The sequence below is a fragment of the Plectropomus leopardus genome, chromosome 18, assembly GCF_026936395.1.
Source record: "Plectropomus leopardus strain MGB_pleo_1.0 chromosome 18, ASM2693639v1, whole genome shotgun sequence".
Lineage (NCBI taxonomy): Eukaryota > Metazoa > Chordata > Actinopteri > Perciformes > Serranidae > Plectropomus > Plectropomus leopardus.
This window is the reverse complement of record NC_142193.1, coordinates 31,400,383-31,424,070: the sequence shown is the minus strand read 5'-3', so window position 1 is coordinate 31,424,070 and position 23,688 is coordinate 31,400,383. Positions and strand designations below refer to the sequence as shown.

Genomic DNA, 23,688 nt, shown 5'->3' with positions numbered 1-23,688 from the left:
TTTAACGCTCAAGTCTGACCCTTTGTCTCTCTGTCTTGTCCCCAATGTTCAGGGCCCCGCTGGTCCCCCCGGTAACGATGGTATCCCCGGTCAGCCTGGACTGCCTGGACCTCCCGGCCCCCCTGGACCCCCCGGCCTCGGTGGAGTAAGTTTAAGATTTTTTTTTATTTCTGCATTTGATGCGTCCAACCTGAGCAGGTCTGAGACTCGAGGAGCCGGGGACAAAAGTCTCAGGCATGTGGCTCAGATATTGGACAAAGGTGCTGCGATTCAGGGTCCCTACAGCTAAAAGCGAAGCAGATTCCAGACTTTTTCAGACTATTTAAAGCAGCTCAGAATTAAAGTTAAAGGATAATCAAAATCAAAGAACAAAAAAATCAACCAAAAACAAGTCCCACTTTGGTTTTGCTCCTCTTAGTTCCTCAGCGCTCAAATCCCAGTAACCATAAGTCCTTTGGGGCCCCTGTGGGCAGTTAACAGGCTGAAAAATGGGCCCCATGTGGGATTATCCATTATCTACTCCATAATGGCCCCAAACCAGTTCCCACATGGGTTTATGTTCGGGCAGTCTGGTGGGATTGGGCTCAAAATGGGCCACATTGGGTTAACCACCCATACTGGCTATTGGAATGGGGCCATTTTTATACCCATTGAAAATCCCCTGTAGGGCCCATTTTCAGACCATTTATCCCCCACAGGGGCCCCAAATGTTGGATAGCATCGTCACACCACCTGGCAGAAAAGTTCCCAAATGTCCTTTTTGGTGACGTTTTCTAAGCTAAAATCGAGCTTTTCATTGATGTGATGTAACGTGATTGGCTCTGACTTTGGCTCTGAGTTTGGCTCTCAGTCTGGGGTTAAAAGGTCAAAAGGTCACAGAATAGATGCAGAGATGTAGAGATGTTCTGGATGTTTTTCTGGTCCATCAGTTGATTAGTTTGTTGTACTGTGTCAAGTTCATCACTGATGCCTATATACTAATTTATTAATTATTTTTATTTTATTTTATTTTGTTTTCTTTTATCTTATATTATTTTATCGTATCTTATTTTGTCTTATTTTGTTTTGTATTTTTTAATCCCATTTTCTTTTTCTTATTTTTATTTTATCTTATCTCATTTAATCTTATTTCATTTTATTTTGCCTCATTTTTATTTTATTTTTTTATTTTATTTCATCTTGTTTTATTTTATTTAATTTTAACCATATTTTATTTTATCTTATTTTTATTTTATCTTTTTTAATTTTACCTTATTTTATTTCATTTTATTTTTACCTTATTTTATTTCATTTTATTTTTCCTTATTTTATTTCATTTTATTTTTACCTAATTTCTATTTTATTTTATTGTTATTATATTCAGTAGGGACAATGCAGTTTCACATAGTTCAGCACAAAGTATGAGGCTAATGTATTGCACAGATGTTTTGCTAATTTTCAACAGTTACTTTTAACACAATCTATTTTAGCATGCTATGATTCAGTTAACCATTGACTTCCATCCTATTTCAGTAAAACATTCCTGCTGACTCTGAATGTTGTTAAGGACATTTAGCTAACACTCTTAGCTAATCACATTCTAATTTAGTATGCTGATTCAGTTTTTCCATTGACTTCTTTCCTTATTTTACATTCAATATCATTTATTATTGACCAACATGCTAGCTCACAAAGCTTTATCATTGGCTTGCATAATTAGTCACTAGGCGAAGATAGCATGCTTCTTTACCACATATAGCTAATGGAATCACAACCAAATTTAGCATCTGTGATTCAGTTTGCCATTGACTTCTATTCAAATTTTGCATTTTGCCATTTTTGCATTCTTATGTTAGAACTTCTCATTTACTAACATGCTTCTTTCACACACAGCTAATGTAGTCACTATTTCAGCATGCTATGATTCATTTTGCCATAGACCTCTCTCCTAATTTTGCATTTTTTTTGTAGAATTTATCATTGACTCACATGCTAATTAATTCACCAGGCTAAGCTAATATGTCATACTATCTCAATCAAGTTTAGCATCCTTGTACAGCATTTACCACTGCCTCTACACACTGGTCACTTTTGGAATCTTATTGAGCATGCAATGATTCAGTCTGCCATTGATTTCCATCCTAAATTAGCATGCTGAGTCTAAAGCCAAGTTTGCCCAGATTTACTTCACTTCGATTTGCATATTCTCCGGCAGCCGCATCCACATAATTTTCCTTGAGCTCAAATCCAACATAAGCAATAATACGATGGATGAAGTCAATGGTTGTGAGATGACTCTGGTTTACAGGGAAACATTCTGCTTGTTTGCACAGAAATGAAATGCTATGGTAGAGAAATTAGGAAACATATCTGCTCTGACTCAGAGTGCGTTTACATCGACATTAACAACTCATTTGTGATTTTTTACGGGTATCCCGTTTATGATTTTGAGCATGAAAACAACAAATTCTCTTTATGGAAAACCGGAATATTCTCTCTGGAGCTCTGAAAGAAACCTGGAAATATTCTGGGAATATCAATAATTTGATCTCTCTCTCTCTCTTTGCGTGTGAACGTCACATCCTGAATACGATCATAACCGGGATAAACCTCATAAACGGGCTGTTTGTGTCCATGTTATCATGTTTTACATTAATCTGAATTTTCAGGTTTAATCAGAATATACACAAAGATGTTTTGGGCTAGATTTTATATCTACATATGTTTTGCATGTAATTTGTATTTATCTAAATTTAAAGGATTTGATGAAGACATTTAATATTTGAGCACGTTTTGACCCCCAAATTTATCAAATTTTCCTATATTCATTATATATCTGTTATGTTTTTAATGAGGTCGCTTCTGCATAAATCTTAATTTTATTTTCTGTGTGAAAATAAATATAACTGTTTCACATATAAATGGTATATAAATAATGTGAAAAGGGCATTTCAGTCATGTCATGGAGAGTTTTAAACTCATCAGTCTTTCCTTTTTTGTATTTTCAGATTATAAATCTAAAAATACAAAAAAGGATTTTAAATTCAACCATTGATTTTTATATTTTTCTTGTGTTGTATTTTGCTTTTTAAATTTTTTCCTGTGTGTGTTTTATTGTGATTCTATCTGTAAAGCACTTTGTAATGTATTATTATTATTATTATTATTATTATTATTATTATGAATCAATATTTATATCTCTGTTTGCTTTTTTCCAGAACTTCTCCCCTCAGATGTCTGGTGGCTATGATGAAAAATCACCTGCCATGCCTGTGCCTGGACCTATGGTAGGTCACACACACACACACACACACACACACACACACACACACACACACACACACACAGAGTCATTTCACTGTCATTTCATCTGACCTCTGACCCCTGACCTCGCCTCTGTGTGATCACAGGGCCCAATGGGACCCCGCGGACCTCCTGGATCTCCTGGTGCTAGTGTGAGTACTCCGCTGACTTCTTCTTCTACATGTTTAGGAGGACAGTGACATCATCATGACATCACTGTCCTCCCCTTGGTGCCCAGCTGGCGTGAAGCCGTCCTCTCCTTCACTGCTCCTTCACTTTATTTCCAAATGAAAATCATGATGTGTCATAATCTGATTATTATTTTAGCAAAAAAAAAGTTTGTTTAAAGGGATTTAGAAAAGGCTGCACACGTGCACAAACTGTGTGTTCAGACAGACGCGATCCGCTCCACAAGACGTCAACGGAAAGACGTTGGTAGACGTAGGATTTTTGTTGGGAATCCTGTGGGTCACGGTATTCCCTCGGGATTGGAAAATAATATCATAATAATAACAAAAAGTCTGTTTTAGATATAAAAGTGCAGTGACGCTATTTTTTCGGGAATAGCGGGATCAGACGGGAATTATTTTGTGAAAATGGGATGAAACAGGAGAGCAAATCCACTCTTGTGTCATTCTCTACAACAGAATAAAAAATAGATATAAACTTAAAAAAAGAACTGCATGTCTCAACCTTTCGATGTTTGCTGTCATCGCTCATCTTTTTCTAAGAGGCAAATCCATCCTGCAGCTCAGGTGGTTGCAGGTGCGTCTCGAGGATTTGAGGACATTTGTAGCTCAACGTTGATACTTTTTGGGACCTTATTTACAGGCAAAATTTCCATACAAAAATATTAGATAAATACCAGTGAAAATCTTTTTTTTCGGTGCGGGTGCAGCCTGTGGGCTGCTGTAGTTGGTTCAGTGGCGGTTTGTGGTGAATAAACACAGCGGTCAGCTGTGTCTGAACACGCTGACGGGACGTTGAGTCTAGTTAAGCGTTTCGTTGGTTTGACTGAACCTTTCTGTCGTTATCCTCAGTGCTTCCTCTCAGCAGAGTTCACTGAAACCTTTAAAAAATGAAAGCAGAAGACAGCAGGATTTTTTTTTCTTTTCTCTTTGCCTGATAGATTTTCCACAATTTAATAGCTCCACAAAACACTATTTTGGAGATAGTAACTGCAAAAAAATAAATACATAATTAAAAATAATAATAGGTAGGACTTAGCGCAAATTTCACATGAAATGCAAAAAGAAAAAAAAATGTAAAAAGAATACAAAATGCTGAAAGATGCTTACATGAAACACAAGTACACTGAAAAAAATAAAATAAAATAAAAATATATATAGAAAAATATTAGTTTCCCAGCTGCCTTAAAAGGTTATGTTGACTGAATTTGAGGAGGCTTTTTTTTTTTTTTTTATTGATTCAACTTGTCTAACATTTAAGGCAGCCTGAACACTATTTTAATAGGGTTTTTTTTAAATACTTTTCACAGACAACAACTTTGGGGATAAGTGTAGAAGAAAGACACAAAAGGTTTTCCCGGTTTGGTTGCACAGTGGTTGCTGTGTTTGCTTTGCACTGTAAATGGTGCGTTAGGTTTAGGTTCCTGATCCAGAGTGATTGAGGAGATCTGTGGATGCAGCTGAAGCACGACAGGAATCCAAATACACAGAAAATATATACAGACATGAGAGAGATACTCTGCATTTCAAACGACTGATACTTGTCGAAGTGTGCACGTGTGAGGGTGAAACTGTATTTTTCGGTGGTGTGCGTGATGTTTTTTCTGTGTGTTTCCACCTGCAGGGACCTCAGGGATTCACTGGCCCCCCTGGTGAGCCTGGAGAGGCCGGACCTGCTGTGAGTATGACGCAGAAACAGAAACACACCTCAGTTTGCACCCTGTTAGTCTTTGGTCGTTCTCACCTTGAGCGTGTCTCCTCCTCCGCAGGGTGCCATGGGTCCCCGTGGCCCCGCCGGCCCCCCTGGAAAGAACGGAGAGGATGTAAGTGGACTGGATCTGCTCACATTCACCATCGACATCTCAGATTAGCGTAATCTTCATCCCGTTGTCTCTCTTTGTCTCTGTCAGGGTGAGTCTGGCAAACCCGGTCGCGGCGGTGAGCGCGGACCTTCTGGCCCTCAGGTGAGTCTCCTCGGCGCTGTGATTCTTCGTGATGTTTAAAAAAGATGAAACCGTGATGATAAAATGTGATTTTTCTTTTTCTCAGGGAGCTCGTGGTTTCCCAGGAACCCCCGGTCTGCCCGGCATCAAGGGACACAGAGTGAGTGACGTCCCCCCGGTTTGACAGTCCCCCTTTGCAGCATTGTCCTCTGACTGTGACTGACCTCATGTCTCTCTCTCTGCAGGGATTCAGCGGTCTGGATGGAGCTAAGGGAGACGCTGGCCCCGCTGGTCCCAAGGTGACTGTCCCCTCTCTGTTGTCTCACTCTGCTGCAGTCTGTCTCCGAGCAGAAAAATGTCCACATTCGTTGTAAAAGTACTAAAATGTATAGTAGTAGTATCTGTGTATCTGTGTAGTATCTGCTAAAAGCAGAACTAAAAGTACTCGTCATTTTATTTTTGGCACTCACAAAGACATTTTTTATAAATTTGAGCAGAGACTTTAGTCTTAAACGGGGTCCTACATTTCCCATAATGCAACTGTAGTGTCCATGTCCATGTTTGTCAAACTACTTAACCCTTAACCCATAAACCCAGTTAATCAGAATCATGGACAATTTATTGATCCCTAGTGGGAAGATGGGACTCATAACAGTCATTCATAAACAGTGAATTATGGAAGTCCAAAAAACAAGTACGAAGTAACAACAAGAACAACAAGAAATTTCACGTATAACAGCAAAACATATGTACATTACTAAAGATATGGAAAAAAACAGGAAAAAATAGAATATAAAACAAGAACAAATACGTGTATTAGTAACCATGCAAAAGAAGAAAAAAAAGGAAAACGAGCATTGAGAAATATAAAAACTATCATAAATATGTGCCTTCACATTACAAAACAAAGGTTTAGAAACAAAGAATTATGCATTATGTTAGAATATACAACACAACATAAACATTAGAAAAAATGATAATAAGAAATGTACATATAAAATATGTGCATCATACGTTAGATACATTCAAGAGCAGCGTTGGTGAGAATAAGTCACAATAATAATATTGCACCAATTTCTGCACAGCTAGTGTAACAAGAATGATTGTACCTTTAGGTCCGTGCTGCATAGTTGAATATAATAAATAGAAAATGGAATAATTGCTGATACGTAACTTAAGTCATAATGCAGACTTTCTCTTATACAATAACTGTAGTTTTCAAGCCCAAAATGACGAGTAAACTGACTTTCTGTGTCAGTTTTAGCGTCAGTGGTGAATCAGACAGCAGCAGCTTTATCGGCTCAATATTATGAACAAATGACGCTGCAGTTTATGCGTCATCAGCTCACCTGCCTGTGATTTTTTAGGGAGAGGCTGGAGCCCCCGGTGAGAACGGAACCCCCGGCGCCATGGTGAGTAAAACAAGCACCCCGTCTCTGCCACACAGCCGCCATCTTCCCGCCAATTTAACGCCGACTGACTCGGTGATTCTCTTTGTGTCAGGGACCTCGTGGTCTGCCCGGTGAGAGAGGCCGCGCTGGTGCTGCTGGAGCTGCTGTGAGTCCACACACACACACACACACACACACACACACACACACACACACACAATAAAATGAAATACTGCAATTAATCAATCAGTTAATCAATGAACCGATCAACCAATCGTGTTTGTGTCTGTGCTGCAGGGAGCTCGTGGTAACGATGGTGCTGCTGGTGCTGCTGGACCTCCCGTAAGTTTCTAAAGTTTTAATAATAATTCTCCACAACACTTTTTTTCTGGTATAAAATCAGTCAAATCAAAGGATGCCTCATGTGTGGTGGCCCCTGATTGTTTGTCTGAATCTCTCTTTGTTTCCTCTCAGGGCCCCACTGGCCCCGCTGGACCTCCTGGATTCCCCGGTGGCCCTGGAGCCAAGGTACGTCCAACACCATCCGCAACAATGATCTACCAGAACCGTTTTTAATCCTTAAAACCCGGATCAGCATCACTTTTCTTGAGCTACATTCAGACGCCTTTCACTGGTGTTCAGTACTTTCAACTCTGAGAAAAAAAGCGAAGAGTAACTTGGTGAGAAATTTAGAAAATGATTTATACAAAAGCTACTAAAATACCAGAGAACTATGTTTAAAATTACATAATATATTTAAAATAATTATTTTTAAAATTATTATTATTTGCAAGTAGTTTTTTTCCTTGTTTTGTACTTTTTTCACTAAATTCTCACAGTCTATTGGGTTATTTCTTTTTTCTTTTGAAAGAAATCCAACCATCTTTCTTTCCGAAATGTGTTGAAGATAGTGTTGCACATTTATCGTTTTGACTACATTTTTGTTTGTTGAGGAGGAAATCATTGACGATTATTGTTCCATTTCCTTCATAAATACAAAAAAATGACAGTAACTTGTTGTGTAAACTGAGGTCATGTGGGGTCGGGGTCATAAGGTCACCAAAGCTGCACAGGTGTTTTTATTTCTAGTTTATTCTCTGGAATAAACAGAAATTTTGATGCTTGAAATGTGATGCATGATAGAGGGAAGTCGAGCTGATTTTAGTCCCTGGACAGGTAAAAAAAAATGACAGTAAAAATGACTTCTGAGTTATGTTTTTAAACTCCACTCTGCATCCTACATCTTGAGTTGTTGCTGCTCAGGAATTTCTGTTTTTATTTGACAGGTATAATAAACTAAAATTTTGACACTTGAAATGTGATACATTATGCCAAGATATAGAGTTTGTAATGTGTTTAAAAAAAGCGGCAGAATTACCAGAATAATTTAATCAAATTTGGTTATTTCTTGTTGCTGATGCACACTGCACAAGTGCTCCTTCAAAATAAAACATTTATTGTGTTCGTTAGGTTTAATTTCTTGCATATCAAATGCAAAAGCTTTATATGAAGATTATATGAAGAAATAGTGTATTTTATTATTATTATTATCATTATTATTATCTGGGGTGGAACTGGCACACAGTTTTGGTTCATGGTTGGCTGCTGAAAAACAGCTGATTGTTTTAAATGACACCAAACTTGCTTTTTAACCCTTTAAAATCTGAGAAAATTGGCTTGATTTCTTTCGTAAATATGGAAAGAAACTATGAAAGAAGAAATGACCAAAACAATTCCAAGAAAATAGCAAAAAGTGTAAGAAATCACCTGAGATGTTTGAGAAAAAGATGAAAAAGAAAATATATACAAAACATTTGTCCCTAGCTTTTTAAAAATAATTTAATCTAAATCCACTTATTTCTTGCAATTTGTGTGCATGTTTTTGAGAAACCTGGCAGCACTTTTCTCAGAGTCCAAAGGTTTAAATACTTGTGAGAAGCATCAGAAAGCAGCACGAGTAAAGTTAAAGTGAAGTCGCTCCAGGTTTCAAGGGGTTAATCAGTCCTTTCTGCAGATTTCGCTTCATGTTTTGCTCTGTTTTGGTTTATTTTTGTTTTCATGTTAGTGATCCACGATTATTTGACTCTTTGTTTGCTCTCCACAGGGAGACGCTGGACCTCAGGGTGGTCGTGGATCCGAGGGCCCCTCTGGAGCCCGTGGTGAGCCCGGTAACCCCGGACCTGCTGGCCCCGCTGGACCTTCTGTGAGTACAAACGATAACCTTCAGTGACTCTTCAGTGAAATCAGCTTCACGATGACGTCACAGCAGCAACATCCTCCTTCATACGAAAATCTCCTCCTCTCCTCTCAGGGAAACCCCGGAGCTGATGGAGCCGCTGGACCCAAGGGAGTCCCTGTGAGTAACACTTTCACTCCACGTGCACGTCAGAGTTGAGGGTTTGAATCCTGCTCTGGCTCAAAAGTTTGCAGTGAAAAAGCAGCCTGTGTCTCAGTGACCCATCATGTTGTCGGTGTGTGCTGCCCCCTGCAGGGCGCTGCTGGAGCTGCCGGAGCTCCCGGTTTCCCCGGACCCCGTGGACCCCCCGGACCCCAGGGTGCTGCTGGTGCCCCCGGACCCAAGGGTAACACTGTGAGTATGAAGCTCTGTCAGAACTGTCTAAATATAAATATCTATATTCTGACATCTGTATTCTGTGATGGACATCATTAAAAATGAGTCTACATATTGTAAAGTGAAACTACTGAATCAGCACAAAACATTGTACTGCACATTTTTGGGTGATATTTTTGCTAAAGTATGCATATTTTCTTTTTATATATATATTCTTTTTACTAACACAGATATTTTCAATTTGTTATTTTTTATTTACTAATGCACATATTTTTTAAAATTTTATTTTTTATTTACTAATGCACTTTTTTTTCTCTATATTTCCTAAAATATTTTTACTAATGCACATATTTTTAGTTTTTTCTTTTCTTTTTTTAACAAATGCACTTTTTTTTGGAAAAGCACAATTGTTTCTAATTTTTATTTTATATTTTAACATATGAACATATTTTTCCCCATTTAATTTAATTTTATATTTTCATTAATGCACAGTTTCTCTCAGTTTTTTTAAACATATTTTTAGTTTTATTTTTTTTACTCATTTCTTTTTCCATACTTGTTATTTCTACATCTAGAATTCTCTATGCTTACATCAGATCGATGGCAATGAATCGCAGTTTCCCCGCAGGGATCGATAAAAAAATGTTTGTTTGTTTGTTTTGTTTTTTGGCTTTCGATGTTTGTAGTTTGTTTACGTTTGCTTATTTGTTTCCCTCAGGGTGAGGTTGGTGCCCCAGGATCCAAGGGAGAGGCCGGTGCCAAGGGAGAGGCTGTAAGTTGAAGTTAAAATCTATCCACATGGAGCGCAGCGCTGTGGACGCACATTTATGAAGACATGTCCCATCACTTACACCGTGTGTGTGTGTGTGTGTGTGTGTGTGTGTGTGTGTGTGTTTCAGGGTGCTCCAGGAGTTCAGGGACCCCCTGGACCTTCTGGTGAGGAGGGCAAGAGAGGAGCCAGAGGAGAGCCTGGTGCTGCAGGAGTTCGTGGAGCTCCTGGAGAGCGAGTATGCATCTCATATTATTTATGATATTATTATATTATATCTTATTTTCACTTTGTCATAGTGAAGACTCGAGTCTTTATTTCTAAATGTGATCGTGATGGAAGTGACCGAGTCGCCCTCTGGTGGTGCTTTCTTACCTCAAAGAGAAACAGATCGATGTCTTTATATAGAATTTAATTTATTTTAATCTCCGCAAAATTGTAACGTGGTCAGATTTTATATAAAAAGAAACAAAAACATTACCAGCAAGAATTAAAACACTGATGAGGAAAAAGGTCGAAATATTCCCATAAAATACAAATGACAAGAATTTAAAGAAACATTTTACCGCCAAGAATCAAAACTATAAGGAGGAAAAAAGTCGAAATGTTACCAACAGGACATAAGCGGGACATAAATAATGCAGATGCCCTTTGACCTGTCAGACCATGTAAACAAACTCTCTGCTGCCTCCTGCTGGTCAGAAATTACGACTGTAAATGCAGGAAAATAAATCTTTAAAATATTCGACATATTTGGAAACATTATTTTTGATAAATTATCTGGTGTTTTGTGCAAAATGCACAGAGAAAAAAGTATTTTTGACAGTTTTACTAAATTTGGATTATTCTGTGACTATAGGAAGAAAACCTGAAGTTACAGTAAGACAGTAACTTTGGTAAATTTTGGTATTTTTTGTTTTTTTATTTTTCAATATGGTTGAAAAAATATACTTTAAAAGATCAAAGTATTGACTATTTACCCTCTAATGGGCCGATTTCTCAGCGATTTAATTTTTTTATCGAATAGCACACATGATGGAGGTCAGAGGTTATATCTGACAAAAGTTATATATATTTATTATTAAGATAATTATCTATTTTACATATATAAGGTTATGTTTTTATTAATTTCAGTGCAGTAGTAGCTAATGAGAGTAATGCTTAAAAATACTCATTTTTAACCCATCATTTTTAATTTGTTTTGATTTAGTGACAGAGCTGACCTGTTCACACAGAAATAATATTTAATGAATTTATCGTAAAATAAAAAGCTCTCCAGTAACTGAGCAGCATTCACACCTTTTTGGAATTAAGAGAATCAGGAGTTTTTTGACAGTTTTTGATTTTGAACATTTTAACACTTTTCTTAATTGTTGTAAGTAACTCTGGTGTTTTTTTCACACAGGGCGAGTTTAGTAGTTTTAAAAAAATGAAAGTAGATCATAAAATTTCACATATGTAAATCCTTAAAAATACTTTTTAAATCCAGAAACAGAATAAGCGTGTTGATAAGTTGTAATTTTTAGGCTTTTTTTGGTCCCACTTCTTAAGATTGGGTCCAATCCAGTCCCATTTCAGTGAGGCAGAGTGGACCTCCTGAGCGGACGTCTCAGTGTGGACGTCCCAGTGTGGACGTGGTTTGACACGTTAGGATCATGTTGCAGTCCGTCCTGGTCTGCATGTAAGCGTGTTGGAGCTAAAGCGAGACGTGCTTGTTTTGTGTGCAGGGCGCTCCTGGCGGTCGTGGTTTCCCTGGTGCTGACGGCCCTGCTGGACCCAAAGTGAGTAAAAAGAACTAAAACAAGATTAAATTCTTCTTTTTACTTTGGACTGAACTAATATTTGTCTTTCGACCATTTTTGTCCCGTCATAGGGCGCCACTGGTGAGCGCGGTGCCCCCGGTGCTGTTGGACCTAAAGGTTCCACTGGTGAGTCTGGCCGCACTGGAGAGCCCGGTCTGCCCGGAGCTAAGGTGAGACTCCCCAAAAAACTGTCCGTTATCAAGTCTCACTGCCACAGACCCTCCTCTGACCTCTGACCTCTGACCCCTCCCTGCAGGGTATGACTGGCAGCCCCGGCAGCCCTGGACCTGATGGCAAGACTGGACCTACTGTAAGTTCACGTTCAGACTAAAACATTTCAGCTTTATTATTTTGTGTATTTAACCCTTCGAGACTGTTTGGTGCACTTTTCATTCTTCATTTTTTTGATAACTGTGTGTGTGTTGATGCATGTGTCCTAAATGTAGTCCAGATTGTGTATCTGAGTGTAATCAGTGAATTTGCAGCTCAGCTCCTACAATAAGTCTAAAATACACTGTGGAAACTAAATAGTTACATTCAGACTGTTCAGGTCCAAAAATGCTCCATTGAAACCCATTCAAACTGACATTTTTGATCCCACAGCCATCAGAGCAGAAAAACAGGACTTGTATTATTTCTGGGTGTCATTCTGGGCTTTTGACTCTGAATTTGTCATTTTGACTATTTTCCACCTGATGAGGTCATTTTGACCATATTTGGCATATGGAGGAAATACATGCTATTTCCACTAGGTGACCTGTCACAGTCAATGTAGCTGCTGATCACTGACAGATCCCAGACTGTCAGCAGCTACACTCACACACTGACATATCCTGTCTGTCAGCAGCAAAAAAAAATGTAGTTTGCATATAGTATACTGAAATTAATTCATTTTTCTTTTTTTCCCCTCATTTTAAAAAAATGTACATAGCATATAAAATATTGAACATATTTTTTTTTTCATCTAAAACATAGTGGCGTCATGACAAAAACCTGACATTTAAAGAGTTAAATTTCAGAAAATTAAAATAAATTTGATATAAACCTTGATTGTGAAAAATGCGTTGTGTGCACAGAGCGATGCGAATGGGTGTGATATTAAAGCGGGCCCTAAAAAATGAATTCTCATCACCAGGGTGCCGCTGGACAAGATGGTCGCCCCGGACCTCCTGGCTCTGTTGGAGCCAGAGGCCAGCCCGGAGTCATGGGATTCCCCGGACCCAAGGGAGCCGCTGTGAGTAACGCGTCCCGACTGCAGCTCAGAATCATGGATTTATCTGGAATTACTGACAAGTCGGCTGCTAAATGTGTTTTTCTGCTCCTGTTTTTTAGGGTGAGGCTGGAAAGTCTGGCGAGAGAGGAGTGATGGGACCCACCGGCCCCACCGTGAGTTTCTTACTCTCTGCTTCTCTTTGTGCTCTGCTGTTTAAAAGTTTGGACCCGCGTGTCTGAAAGTCTGCCTTCTTTCTACCCAGGGTGCCCCCGGAAAGGACGGCGATGTTGGCGCTCAGGGCCCCGTTGGACCTGCCGTAAGTAAAAAACACACACTCACTCACACACACACGCGCGCGTTTTATATGGTTTATATCCGATAACTAGCGCTGCCAAAATGTATCGTTTGATCAGATTTCGGTCTGAGTTTGAGAGAGAGAGGCGGGTCTGTCTCTTGATCCACTTCTATACTCTTTGTGTCCGCGGTGGCGGGCAATACGAAAATGCGGAGGTAAAGACGAAAACTCAATATGTAATTTATAGTGTTTATGATAAATTGTTTACAAATTCAATTCTATTTTCAAGGAGTTATGTCTAAGAAAAGAAGCATATGCAGATTTATTAGTTAATGAATAATAATTTTAGTAAATAAAAATAAAAGTAATATAATAAAAAATAAAATGAATATAATAATGTAATTTAAACAAAAAATAGTAAATCATTTTAACAGTAATATTTTTTTCCTACATTGTTATGTTTTGGACATAGTTCTTGTTCCACACGGTTCCCTGTGAAAAACAGCTGTTAAAATGTGCTTTGGCAGTATTGTTTCAAAATGGTCATGCCAATAAAGCCTCCGTGAATTGAACTGAATAACGGAGAGGGGGCGGGATCAGATAAGTTTACACTTCTTCCTTTTCAAACGTTAGGTTTTTTTATGCACTATTCTTTTGTTGGTTTGCATGTTTACTGTCTTGGGATAAAAAAATGTTTGAAATAAAGATTTCAATCAGTATAAAGCTGGCTGAAAATCGGCGGAGCGTCCCTTTAATTAAAGACCATAAACAAAATGCTTTCTGTATGAAAATGTTCGTCCGTCATCCATTCGTGCAAAAAGTTTTGTACCAAAGGCTCCCGAAGCGCACCTGAGCGAACAGCGTCGCTTTGTTTCCGACGCTGTCTGCTGTGATCGCCTCACGTCTGATCACGTCATCGGCTCTAACGGTCCTTCTCTCGCCCCCCCTCAGGGTCCCGCTGGTGAGAGGGGAGAGCAGGGACCCGCCGGACCTCCTGGATTCCAGGGTCTTCCAGGACCCCAGGGTGCCATTGGTGAGACTGGCAAGCCCGGAGAGCAGGTACTGACTGACTGACAAGACTGACTTTGATTTTGTGTCCAGTTCATAGTGTCAGATAAATTCACAGATTCATAATTTCTCCGTGTTTTTAGGGTGTGCCCGGAGAGGCTGGAGCCACAGGACCTGCTGGAGCCAGAGTAAGTCCCTCATCATCATCGTATTCACAATTACTCAGCAGCACGCGCTCATGTCAACTAGTTTATAAAAAGTTAAGTTTTACCAATATCTACATTTATTACAGCACATTTAAAAAACGGTATTGTAAAGAAAATCGACATTGAGGGCAAATAATACAGGTTGATTTTTATTTAAAAAATAAATAAAATAGCTATATAGGTTAGGTTCTTTCTTACATTTTTGTCAAAATTGAGTTATTTATATTTTCTTATGTTTTATGTCAGGTGGATGTTTTGAAGTTTTGTGCATTTTTTTTTAAATTTAGAAACCAAAAAACTAATTTTTTGCTATTTTGAATGAAAAACTTTAAAGATAAACATCTCAGGATACATACTGAACCTTACATTTTCTAATGTGGTGATTTTTTTTTCTTGGTTACTCGCAGAGAAAAACAGAATGACTGTAGGAAACATTAATAATAGGCCGGTCTATCAATACTGCAGAAAATGACTATTGAAACTGTTTCAACTATTCAGACTCAACATGTATTGATAAATCAATATTTCTGATGCACAGGTCCTAAAAAAAGGCCACCTGTTGATGCTTGATCGGACATTGATGGTGATGCTAATAGGCTAATAGCAGGCTAATGCTAAGGGGGTGTTGGCGAAATACATTTGCAAAGTCAAAGTTTTTTAACTCAGTCACAAAGGGTGCGCCAAAGGGATGTGCAAATAGTTATTTCAATTCTATTTCAATTATAAAGTACAATATTGCAAATTACAATTAGCTTCAGAGGGCTTTAAAACATACGACGATCTTCTGTCCTTCTAGTCTTAGCGACAGGGACAATTCGCCTCATCCGCACACACGTTCATACACCGGTGGCCAAAGTCAGATAATTTGAAAAAGAAAACTTTAAAGAGAAAGAAAACAATATTTATGATTATTACAAATTATCTGTCTAAAGAATAAATTAGAGGAAAAAAATATATATATACTTTTTAAAATTTTCTGCACTTTTTTGGGGTCATTTTTCTTTATTGATTTTGTGGGACCGACTGCACCGACAATGAGGTGAATATCTTGTTCACATACGCTCATTTAGGGAGCAGTTTGGGGTTCAGTATTTTGCCCAAAGGCATGTTGATACGTAGACTGCAGAAAATCAAACCATCGACCTTCCGATTGGTAGACATTCGCTTCACCTGAGCTACAACTGTTCAGAGTATAACAGACAAATAGTTTTGGGATGAAAGCTTTCCACCTCACATTAGTACCTCCCTTTGGTAAATATCAACAACATTTTCTTGGAATTTGTCCTTTTGATGAGAAAGTATGTTTTGAAAATTTGTGGCCTGTATTTAGATGCCACCTTTCAGGTCTTAGCAACCACCATTTACCCCACTGACACACACAGACCGAGATCTGATGACCGAGGTCTAATAATCATTCATGCACATTTAAAACGGGACTAATTTTGCCCAAGATATGTATAGATATAGATATGTAGACTGCAGGAGATCGAACCTTTGACCTTTGATTGAAAGTATAACAGACAAATAGTTTGTATTCTGGGATGAAAGCTTCTCATCATCAACCTTATTGATAAGCAATCCGCCCTCCGATAGATCCTCGGGATTTCGACTGTTGTCGGACTTCACCGTACCTAACTCTATGTCCACCCCTTCTCAGGGCGACAGAGGATTCCCCGGTGAGCGTGGTGCCCCTGGTGCCGTTGGACCCACTGGTGCCCGTGGATCCCCTGGTTCTGCTGGAAACGAAGGTGCTAAGGTAAAACCTTAAAAGTGTGAAAGGAAAACAACTTCTGAGAGGTTCTCATAGATTTGTCATGTAACCCTCTTGATTTTTGTTGTCTTTTTTAGGGAGATGCTGGAGCCCCCGGTGCTCCCGGAGCTCAGGGTCCTCCTGGACTGCAGGGAATGCCCGGTGAGCGCGGTGCTGCTGGACTTCCAGGACTGAGGGGAGACAGAGTGAGTCGCCACAACAGTACTCCGAGTATCTGACAGGAAGTAGACCAAAGCCATTTCCTTTTTGATGCTCTATCGTAGGCAGCTGGACTTTCTTGAGTTTCTTGAGGATGTTTGGCTCTTCAGCGTTCATCCAGAACCAGAAGTGTCGATGGCATTCACAATGCTGTCTCCTGGATAAAAGTCAAGTCCAGACTATTGTGCAATCTCCTAGTTTTCTTTCGTTATATTTGTGCGATGGCCGAGCCTGAAAGCTTATTCTAAAAGATTGCACATATCAATGACAGGCACAGTCGAATCACTGGACGGGTAACTTAGTGCCAACTGTACAGAGCTACAACACCATGGAATATGCTTCCATGTCCCCTTTAAAACACAACTTTAAAAAATGAGTTGCAAGTTTACTGTAGTTGTTACTGGTGGGTCGTACTTAATGATTTTCGATATCAACCGGACTATAATTCTTTGGATTTTATAGTGTTCTGGGTAGTGAAGGGGTGGTCTAGGGTGTGCTGGGTGGGTTTAAGTTTAGGGTAATGTTTATATGTTTGTATGTTGTGTATGTTTTTTTATGTGCGGACCTCGGGAAGAGTAGTTACTACCCTGGTAGCAAGTAATGGGGATAAACAAACAAATAAACCTCTCATCCGAGCGGCTTCTTCAGTTCTGATTATCCCGAGATGTTACTCCACTTGTCTGGCCAGAACTGAAGAAGCTCTTCGGGTACATCTTCAAGAAACTCAAGTCCAGTTGCTTACGATTTAGGACCTAGAGTGACCCTGACCTGGACAACTCACAACAGACCAAAGCTGCTGTACTTGCAACAGAATAGCAATGAAAAGGTCCGTGCCTCACTTCCTCTCTTCATCCCATTACCCAGGGAGACCAAGGAGCCAAGGGTGCTGATGGCGCTCCTGGTAAGGATGGACCCCGTGGTCTGACTGGACCCATTGGACTTCCCGGACCTGCTGGAGCCACCGGAGACAAGGGAGAGCCTGGCCCCGCTGGAGCTGTTGGACCTGCCGGAGCTCGTGGAGCCCCTGTAAGTACAACCTAAAGAAGCTCAAATTTCTCAAGCTGTTCGGATCTTGAAATCCTTGACTGATTCTTGTTCTTCCGCAGGGTGAGCGCGGAGAGTCTGGACCCCCTGGACCTGCTGGATTTGCCGGACCTCCTGTAAGTCATAGTCATCATCTCACCGACTGCTTTTCATTAGCTTGAAGCTTCAACTCAGACTTTACTGAGTCTCTCTCTTTCTGTCCGCCATCAGGGTGGTGATGGACAGCCTGGTGCCAAGGGAGAGGCTGGAGATAATGGTGCTAAGGGAGATGCTGGTCCCCCCGGCGCTGCTGGACCCACTGGTGCCCCTGGACCTCAGGTTTGTAAACTCATGCATTGAGAAAATCCCATAGTTCCAAGAGAATATTCAAAGTCGGGGCTACGTTGCCTGGTCCTGGTTCTCGCATGTTGATTAATGGTATGTTCTTTCAGGGTCCCGTTGGAAACACTGGCCCCAAGGGAGCCCGCGGAGCTGCTGGACCTCCTGTAAGTCACTAAGTTTCCTCTAAGCTGTCCGTCTCTCCCTTTACTACATTTATTCATACTGAGCAGAGACACTGGTCTGGAGTTTTCTTGTTTTTTCATGGTCTGTCTGTCTCCTTAGGGTGCTACTGGCTTCCCTGGTGCTGCTGGCAGAGTTGGACCTCCCGGCCCCTCTGTAAGTCCTTCTCTAATGTTATTAGCACATGTTGTTGCTGCTGCGAGGCTCACCATCCAGGATGGTTCTCAGCAATGTTGTGCTCCCTACCACAGGGCAACCCTGGACCTCCTGGACCCGCTGGAGCCACTGGCAAAGAGGGACCCAAAGGAAACCGTGGTGAGACTGGACCTGCTGGTCGCACTGGTGAGATTGGTGCTTCTGGACCCCCAGGCGCTCCTGGAGAGAAGGGTAGCCCTGGTGCTGAGGGTGCAAGCGTAAGTAACCAACCACAAAAACAAACCTTTTCACAGAACCAAGCAGTGCCCAAAAATGAAAGACTGAAGTCTCCAAATTTTCACTGACAACATGCAGACATAGTTCAGGTGTTCACTTCCTGCCACCCTGAACCTCGGTGTCTAACCACCCACTCTTTGTCTTCCTCTGTCGCCCCCTGCAGGGAAGTGCTGGTCTGCCTGGACCTCAGGGTATCGCTGGACAGCGTGGTATTGTCGGTCTGCCCGGACAGAGAGGAGAGAGAGGTTTCCCTGGCCTGCCCGGACCTTCTGTAAGTAAAAACGGTTGGAAGCAGAGCGCCCAAACGTCTTGAACCAGCCACAAATCAAATCCAGATCCAGAAATATTCAACCTTTGAAACCTGATCAACTTGGTTTGATTTCTCTCAAAAACATGGAGAGCAAAAGCAATCAGCAACTTGGCATGACATGTCTCACAAATTACTAAAAAAAAACAACTGTGAAGGACGAGAAAATAACCTGAAAATGATCTGTTATCTGTTAAAAAAGAGTATTATTAGAAAATTATAATATAACTGGGGAAAATATCAAGAAAATAATATTTGTAATTATTATTTTTATATATTTAAAATTAGGTTACTGAAAAATATTAATATTATTTATATTTATGATTCTTTTTAATTAAATACTTTTTTCAGGTTCAGTTTATTACTTATTTCAGGTGATTTGTTTTGGGTAAATGTTTACAAATTTCTTGCTAATTTTTGAGTAATTTTAAGTTACTTAAGGCCTTCTTGACATGTTTTTTGTGAGAAATCAAGCCAATTCAAAGGTTTCAAAGAAAAAAACAGTGACATTATGTGACCTCCAGCAAACTTTAACCTTAAGGTAGTAATTATTCCGGCTTTAAAACCTGCAACACTGATCGAGTCCAGATAATTGCTTTGAGAAGGACCTGAGGCTGTTAGGACCGGCCTGACTGTGGCGGTTTCACCCACAGGGAGAGGCTGGAAAGCATGGACCTTCTGGCCCTGGTGGTGAGCGCGGACCTCCCGGACCCATGGGACCCCCTGGACTGGCTGGTGCCCCTGGTGAGCCCGGACGTGAGGTATGAAGAAGAACCCATACGCTCATATCTGTCTGACTTTTTCACACTGGAGTATCCAAATCCATAAACCTGCTCTGTGTTCGCCGTGTTTCAGGGAAGCCCGGTGGCGAGGGAGCAGCTGGTCGCGACGGATCTGCTGGACCCAAGGTGAGTCCAAACCACCTCATCGCTGAGTCACCACGGTGAAAAGCTTAACGAGTTAGATTTGTTTCCAAACGGCACAGTGAGAAGAGTCAGCGAGGCTGAGCTGAACAAAAGCATCGCTGCCTGCAGAAAACGTCTAAGAAGCCGCTGAAAGACGTCCCTCAAATTGCAAAACATTAGGAAAAAATGAAATAAAAAAGACCTACAAATTAGTTTTTATAAAAGAGAAAGAGAGGGAGAAACTATAAGAAGTAATTTTTTAAATGGGGAAAAAAACAAGAAAACTTTCATTATGATTATTATTATTATTATTATTATTATTATTATTATTATTATATTATTATTATTATTATTATTATTATTATTATTATTATAATCAGCTATTAGAATTTTGTTTTCTGTTTGTTTTTTACCCTTTGTCTTCCCTTTTTTCTGTTAAATTTCATGTAGTTTTCTTGTAACTGGACTTTTTCTCATGTTTAACTGAGCGAACACAAAAAAGGAGAAAAAAGAAAGCGGCACACAAAATCAGAGCCATGTCTGTAAAAAAAACTGACATGACGCCAATATGATGCCAGACCAGAGACACCTGTAATGTTTTGTATGCACCTTAAAAAGTCTTTCTTTTGTTTTAACTTATAAAAAGTTAGTGTCCAAACTGCTTTTATTGAGTTACCTAAACTAAAGTTTTTAAGTAAAACTGACCAGAAGAGTTCAACAAAATGACCTCCATAAGTCTTTTCAGGCTCTCATATTTTGGGATTGCTGCGCTTTATACTTCGCTCTGCTGAACTGGATCCTTTCGTCCTCACCTGTGGACGTTTTTTTGTGCCATCTAGTGGCAGCAAAAGCACAGCACACTAATCTGTGTTAAAACAAGCTGGCGGCCGTCTCTGCAGACTCTACAGCTGATCTTGACACAAAAGTGAAAAAGGTGCAAAACGTGATTAAATTTGAGGTTTTTTTATTTTTGCTTGATGACCTTTGCAGTTTGAAATTTTTTTCTTTAGATATCTTGCATTTTTTTTTGCAATTTTGTGTTTGCACAGCCAGATTTAGTTTATTCACCAAATTTATGAAACGTTTCCGTGTAAATGAGTTTATGTTGAGTTCAAAAAAATCAAAACCGCTGACAGTCCTGTGAGATATTTGGTTTAATCTAAATCTTTTATTTTTATGTTTTAGGGAGACCGTGGAGAGAGCGGTCCTGCTGGAGCCCCCGGTGCCCCCGGACCCTCTGGAGCCCCTGGACCCGTCGGACCCGCTGGAAAGAACGGTGACCGTGGAGAGACTGTGAGTGACGATTTTTCAGATTCGTATTTGTCTTTTAATGAAAGTATCTGAAGGATTCAGATTGTGTTTGCCTGCATTTAAGTGATTTTTGTGTTTTTCAGGGACCTGCTGGACCTGCTGGCCCCGCTGGCCCTGCTGGACCTCGTGGTCCTTCTGTGAGTACCAACATCAGCACCGGATCACACAAACAGAAAAAACAGCTCGTGGAGTGAAGCAAAACAACACTCGTCTCCTTTTTCCCCCAAAACAGGGAGCTCCTGGTCTTCGTGGAGACAAGGGAGAGACCGGAGAGGCTGGAGAGAGAGGCATGAAGGGACACAGAGGATTCACCGGCATGCAGGGACCTCCTGGACCCGCTGTACGTCCCCTCTCTCACACACACACACACACACCGACAAAACACACACAAAATATACAAACTTAGTCTCTGATGTGTTTTTGCTGTGGACCCACAGGGATCTTCTGGAGAGATGGGACCCGCTGGTGCTGCTGGACCCGCTGGACCCAGAGTGAGTCAACACACCACACAGTCCTCCAGAGCTCTGAGCACTTTTACAGGTTTGGAGGTTTTCGTGTCTCCAAGTGTTCGGAGACACTTTCATGCAGGGAGCCTCAATGTGCTCCGCTCAGGGGCCACTTCTGCAAAATCACAGGGGCCAGTTACAGCAGCCCCATACATGTTTTCAGGATTTAAGGACATTTCTTGGATCTTCGGATGTTTCCTGGATTGTAGGACAATTTTAGGATTTTAAGATGTTTATAAAATTTTAGGACTTTCTTGGATTTTAGGACATTTCTAAACATTTTCAAGACATTTTAGGACATTTCCAGGATGTTTGTATGTTTCTCAGATTTGAGGTTTTCTTTGGATTTTAGTACATTTTTAGGACATATTTAGGATCCTAGGATGCATTTTGGATTTTTCTCAGATTTTAGGACACTTTTAGGATTTTTGGACTTTCTTGGATTTTAGGACGTTTATAAAATTTTAGGCCGTAAGTTTCATATCAGCACTCTAAGAATCCCCTTCATGCTGTTTGCAGGGCCCGTCTGGATCTGCTGGAGCCGCTGGTAAGGATGGTATGACTGGCCTGCCTGGACCCAGTGGACCTCCTGGACCTCGTGGACGCTCTGGAGAGATGGGACCTGCTGTGAGTCCATCTGTCCTTTCACTCTGTCTCTTACCTGACAGAATATAGAGGTTGCGATTTTTTGGAGCAACTCAAAGCTTCAATCCGCAAGTAAGCAGCTTCCTCTCTGCCTTCTCTCCCCTTTCCTGTCTCTCAGGGTCCTCCTGGACCTCCCGGACCTCCTGGAGCACCCGGTGCCCCTGGTGGCGGATTCGACATTGGCTTCATCTCCCAGCCTCAGGAGAAGGCCCCCGATCCCTTCCGCATGTACCGCGCTGATGACGCTAACGTTCTCCGCGACCGCGACCTGGAGGTGGACAGCACCCTGAAGAGCCTGAGCCAGCAGATCGAGCAGATCCGCAGCCCCGATGGTACCCGCAAGAACCCCGTCAGAACCTGCCGCGACCTCAAGATGTGCCACCCTGACTGGAAGAGCGGTGAGTTTTGACGCCAGAGCGGTCGAATCTGCACGAAGGACGAGAAAAGTGCTGGAGCTCTGATTTTTTTTTCTGCCCTTTTCCGAACTCCTCCAGGCGAGTACTGGATCGACCCCGACCAGGGCAGCACTGAGGACGCCATCAAGGTCTACTGCAACATGGACACCGGAGAGACCTGCGTATCCCCCACTCAGAGCCAGGTCGCCAAGAAGAACTGGTACACAAGCAAGAACATCAAGGAGAAGAAGCACGTCTGGTTCGGAGAGGCCATGACCGACGGCTTCCAGGTGAACAAACGGAGCTCTTCTTCCATCCTCGACTAACCGCTCCACCTCTGAGCGCTCACTCACTAACGTCTCCCCCGTCCCTCCTGTCCTCCACAGTTCGAGTACGGCAGCCAGGGCTCCAAGCCAGAGGACGTCAACATCCAGCTGACCTTCCTGCGTCTCATGTCCACTGAGGCCTCCCAGAACGTCACCTACCACTGCAAGAACAGCGTCGCCTACATGGACGCCTCCGCCGGCAACCTCAAGAAGGCCGTGCTCCTCCAGGGCTCCAACGAGATCGAGATCAGAGCCGAGGGCAACAGCCGCTTCACCTACAGTGTCCTGGAAGACGGATGCACGGTGAGAAAAGCAACATATTTTCTATTTCTCCTTTAAAGACAGATTTCTGCTTAGTTCGAAATCTGTAGCTCGGTCCGTGCAGTCGTCGTACTTTGGGCACAACGAAAACACAGAAAGTCCAAGTCGTTAGTCGATACTCTTATGCAGATTTACCTGCAACAACCAGTAGCATGAGTTTGAGGGTCGGAGGTTCAGCACCTTGAGTCAAAGCAGAGACCTGAGGGAGTTCATCAGACATGTTTGCTCGTCTTACAGTTCATCTGCTTTGAGCAAGTTCAGGCAAAATTTTCAGCATCGACTGTGCAGTATGAATTTTGATGCCCCCTTTTTTCCAAATTTTATTGAATGCAATTATTAAATGGAGAATGCATGTTA

At 41.1% G+C, this 23,688-nt stretch overlaps 1 protein-coding gene across 1 annotated transcript in view; it reads left to right on the top strand.

The window, feature by feature from the left end:
• Positions 1-23,688, top strand: part of col1a1a (collagen, type I, alpha 1a) — a 30,390-nt gene that overhangs the window by 4,646 nt on the left and 2,056 nt on the right. Inside the window, exons 5-48 of the mRNA XM_088069338.1 lie at positions 53-145; positions 3,198-3,266; positions 3,390-3,434; positions 5,095-5,148; positions 5,240-5,293; positions 5,381-5,434; positions 5,520-5,573; positions 5,659-5,712; positions 6,781-6,825; positions 6,917-6,970; positions 7,102-7,146; positions 7,279-7,332; positions 8,909-9,007; positions 9,116-9,160; positions 9,296-9,394; positions 10,095-10,148; positions 10,276-10,383; positions 11,873-11,926; positions 12,019-12,117; positions 12,204-12,257; positions 13,083-13,181; positions 13,280-13,333; positions 13,423-13,476; positions 14,407-14,514; positions 14,607-14,651; positions 16,327-16,425; positions 16,518-16,625; positions 17,503-17,664; positions 17,745-17,798; positions 17,893-18,000; positions 18,114-18,167; positions 18,286-18,339; positions 18,435-18,596; positions 18,779-18,886; positions 19,576-19,683; positions 19,783-19,830; positions 21,013-21,120; positions 21,222-21,275; positions 21,371-21,478; positions 21,576-21,629; positions 22,164-22,271; positions 22,408-22,687; positions 22,784-22,974; positions 23,071-23,313. Of these exons, the coding sequence (XP_087925464.1) occupies positions 53-145; positions 3,198-3,266; positions 3,390-3,434; positions 5,095-5,148; positions 5,240-5,293; positions 5,381-5,434; positions 5,520-5,573; positions 5,659-5,712; positions 6,781-6,825; positions 6,917-6,970; positions 7,102-7,146; positions 7,279-7,332; positions 8,909-9,007; positions 9,116-9,160; positions 9,296-9,394; positions 10,095-10,148; positions 10,276-10,383; positions 11,873-11,926; positions 12,019-12,117; positions 12,204-12,257; positions 13,083-13,181; positions 13,280-13,333; positions 13,423-13,476; positions 14,407-14,514; positions 14,607-14,651; positions 16,327-16,425; positions 16,518-16,625; positions 17,503-17,664; positions 17,745-17,798; positions 17,893-18,000; positions 18,114-18,167; positions 18,286-18,339; positions 18,435-18,596; positions 18,779-18,886; positions 19,576-19,683; positions 19,783-19,830; positions 21,013-21,120; positions 21,222-21,275; positions 21,371-21,478; positions 21,576-21,629; positions 22,164-22,271; positions 22,408-22,687; positions 22,784-22,974; positions 23,071-23,313 (3,858 nt within the window). The remainder of the gene's footprint in view (positions 1-52; positions 146-3,197; positions 3,267-3,389; positions 3,435-5,094; positions 5,149-5,239; positions 5,294-5,380; positions 5,435-5,519; positions 5,574-5,658; positions 5,713-6,780; positions 6,826-6,916; positions 6,971-7,101; positions 7,147-7,278; positions 7,333-8,908; positions 9,008-9,115; positions 9,161-9,295; positions 9,395-10,094; positions 10,149-10,275; positions 10,384-11,872; positions 11,927-12,018; positions 12,118-12,203; positions 12,258-13,082; positions 13,182-13,279; positions 13,334-13,422; positions 13,477-14,406; positions 14,515-14,606; positions 14,652-16,326; positions 16,426-16,517; positions 16,626-17,502; positions 17,665-17,744; positions 17,799-17,892; positions 18,001-18,113; positions 18,168-18,285; positions 18,340-18,434; positions 18,597-18,778; positions 18,887-19,575; positions 19,684-19,782; positions 19,831-21,012; positions 21,121-21,221; positions 21,276-21,370; positions 21,479-21,575; positions 21,630-22,163; positions 22,272-22,407; positions 22,688-22,783; positions 22,975-23,070; positions 23,314-23,688) is intronic.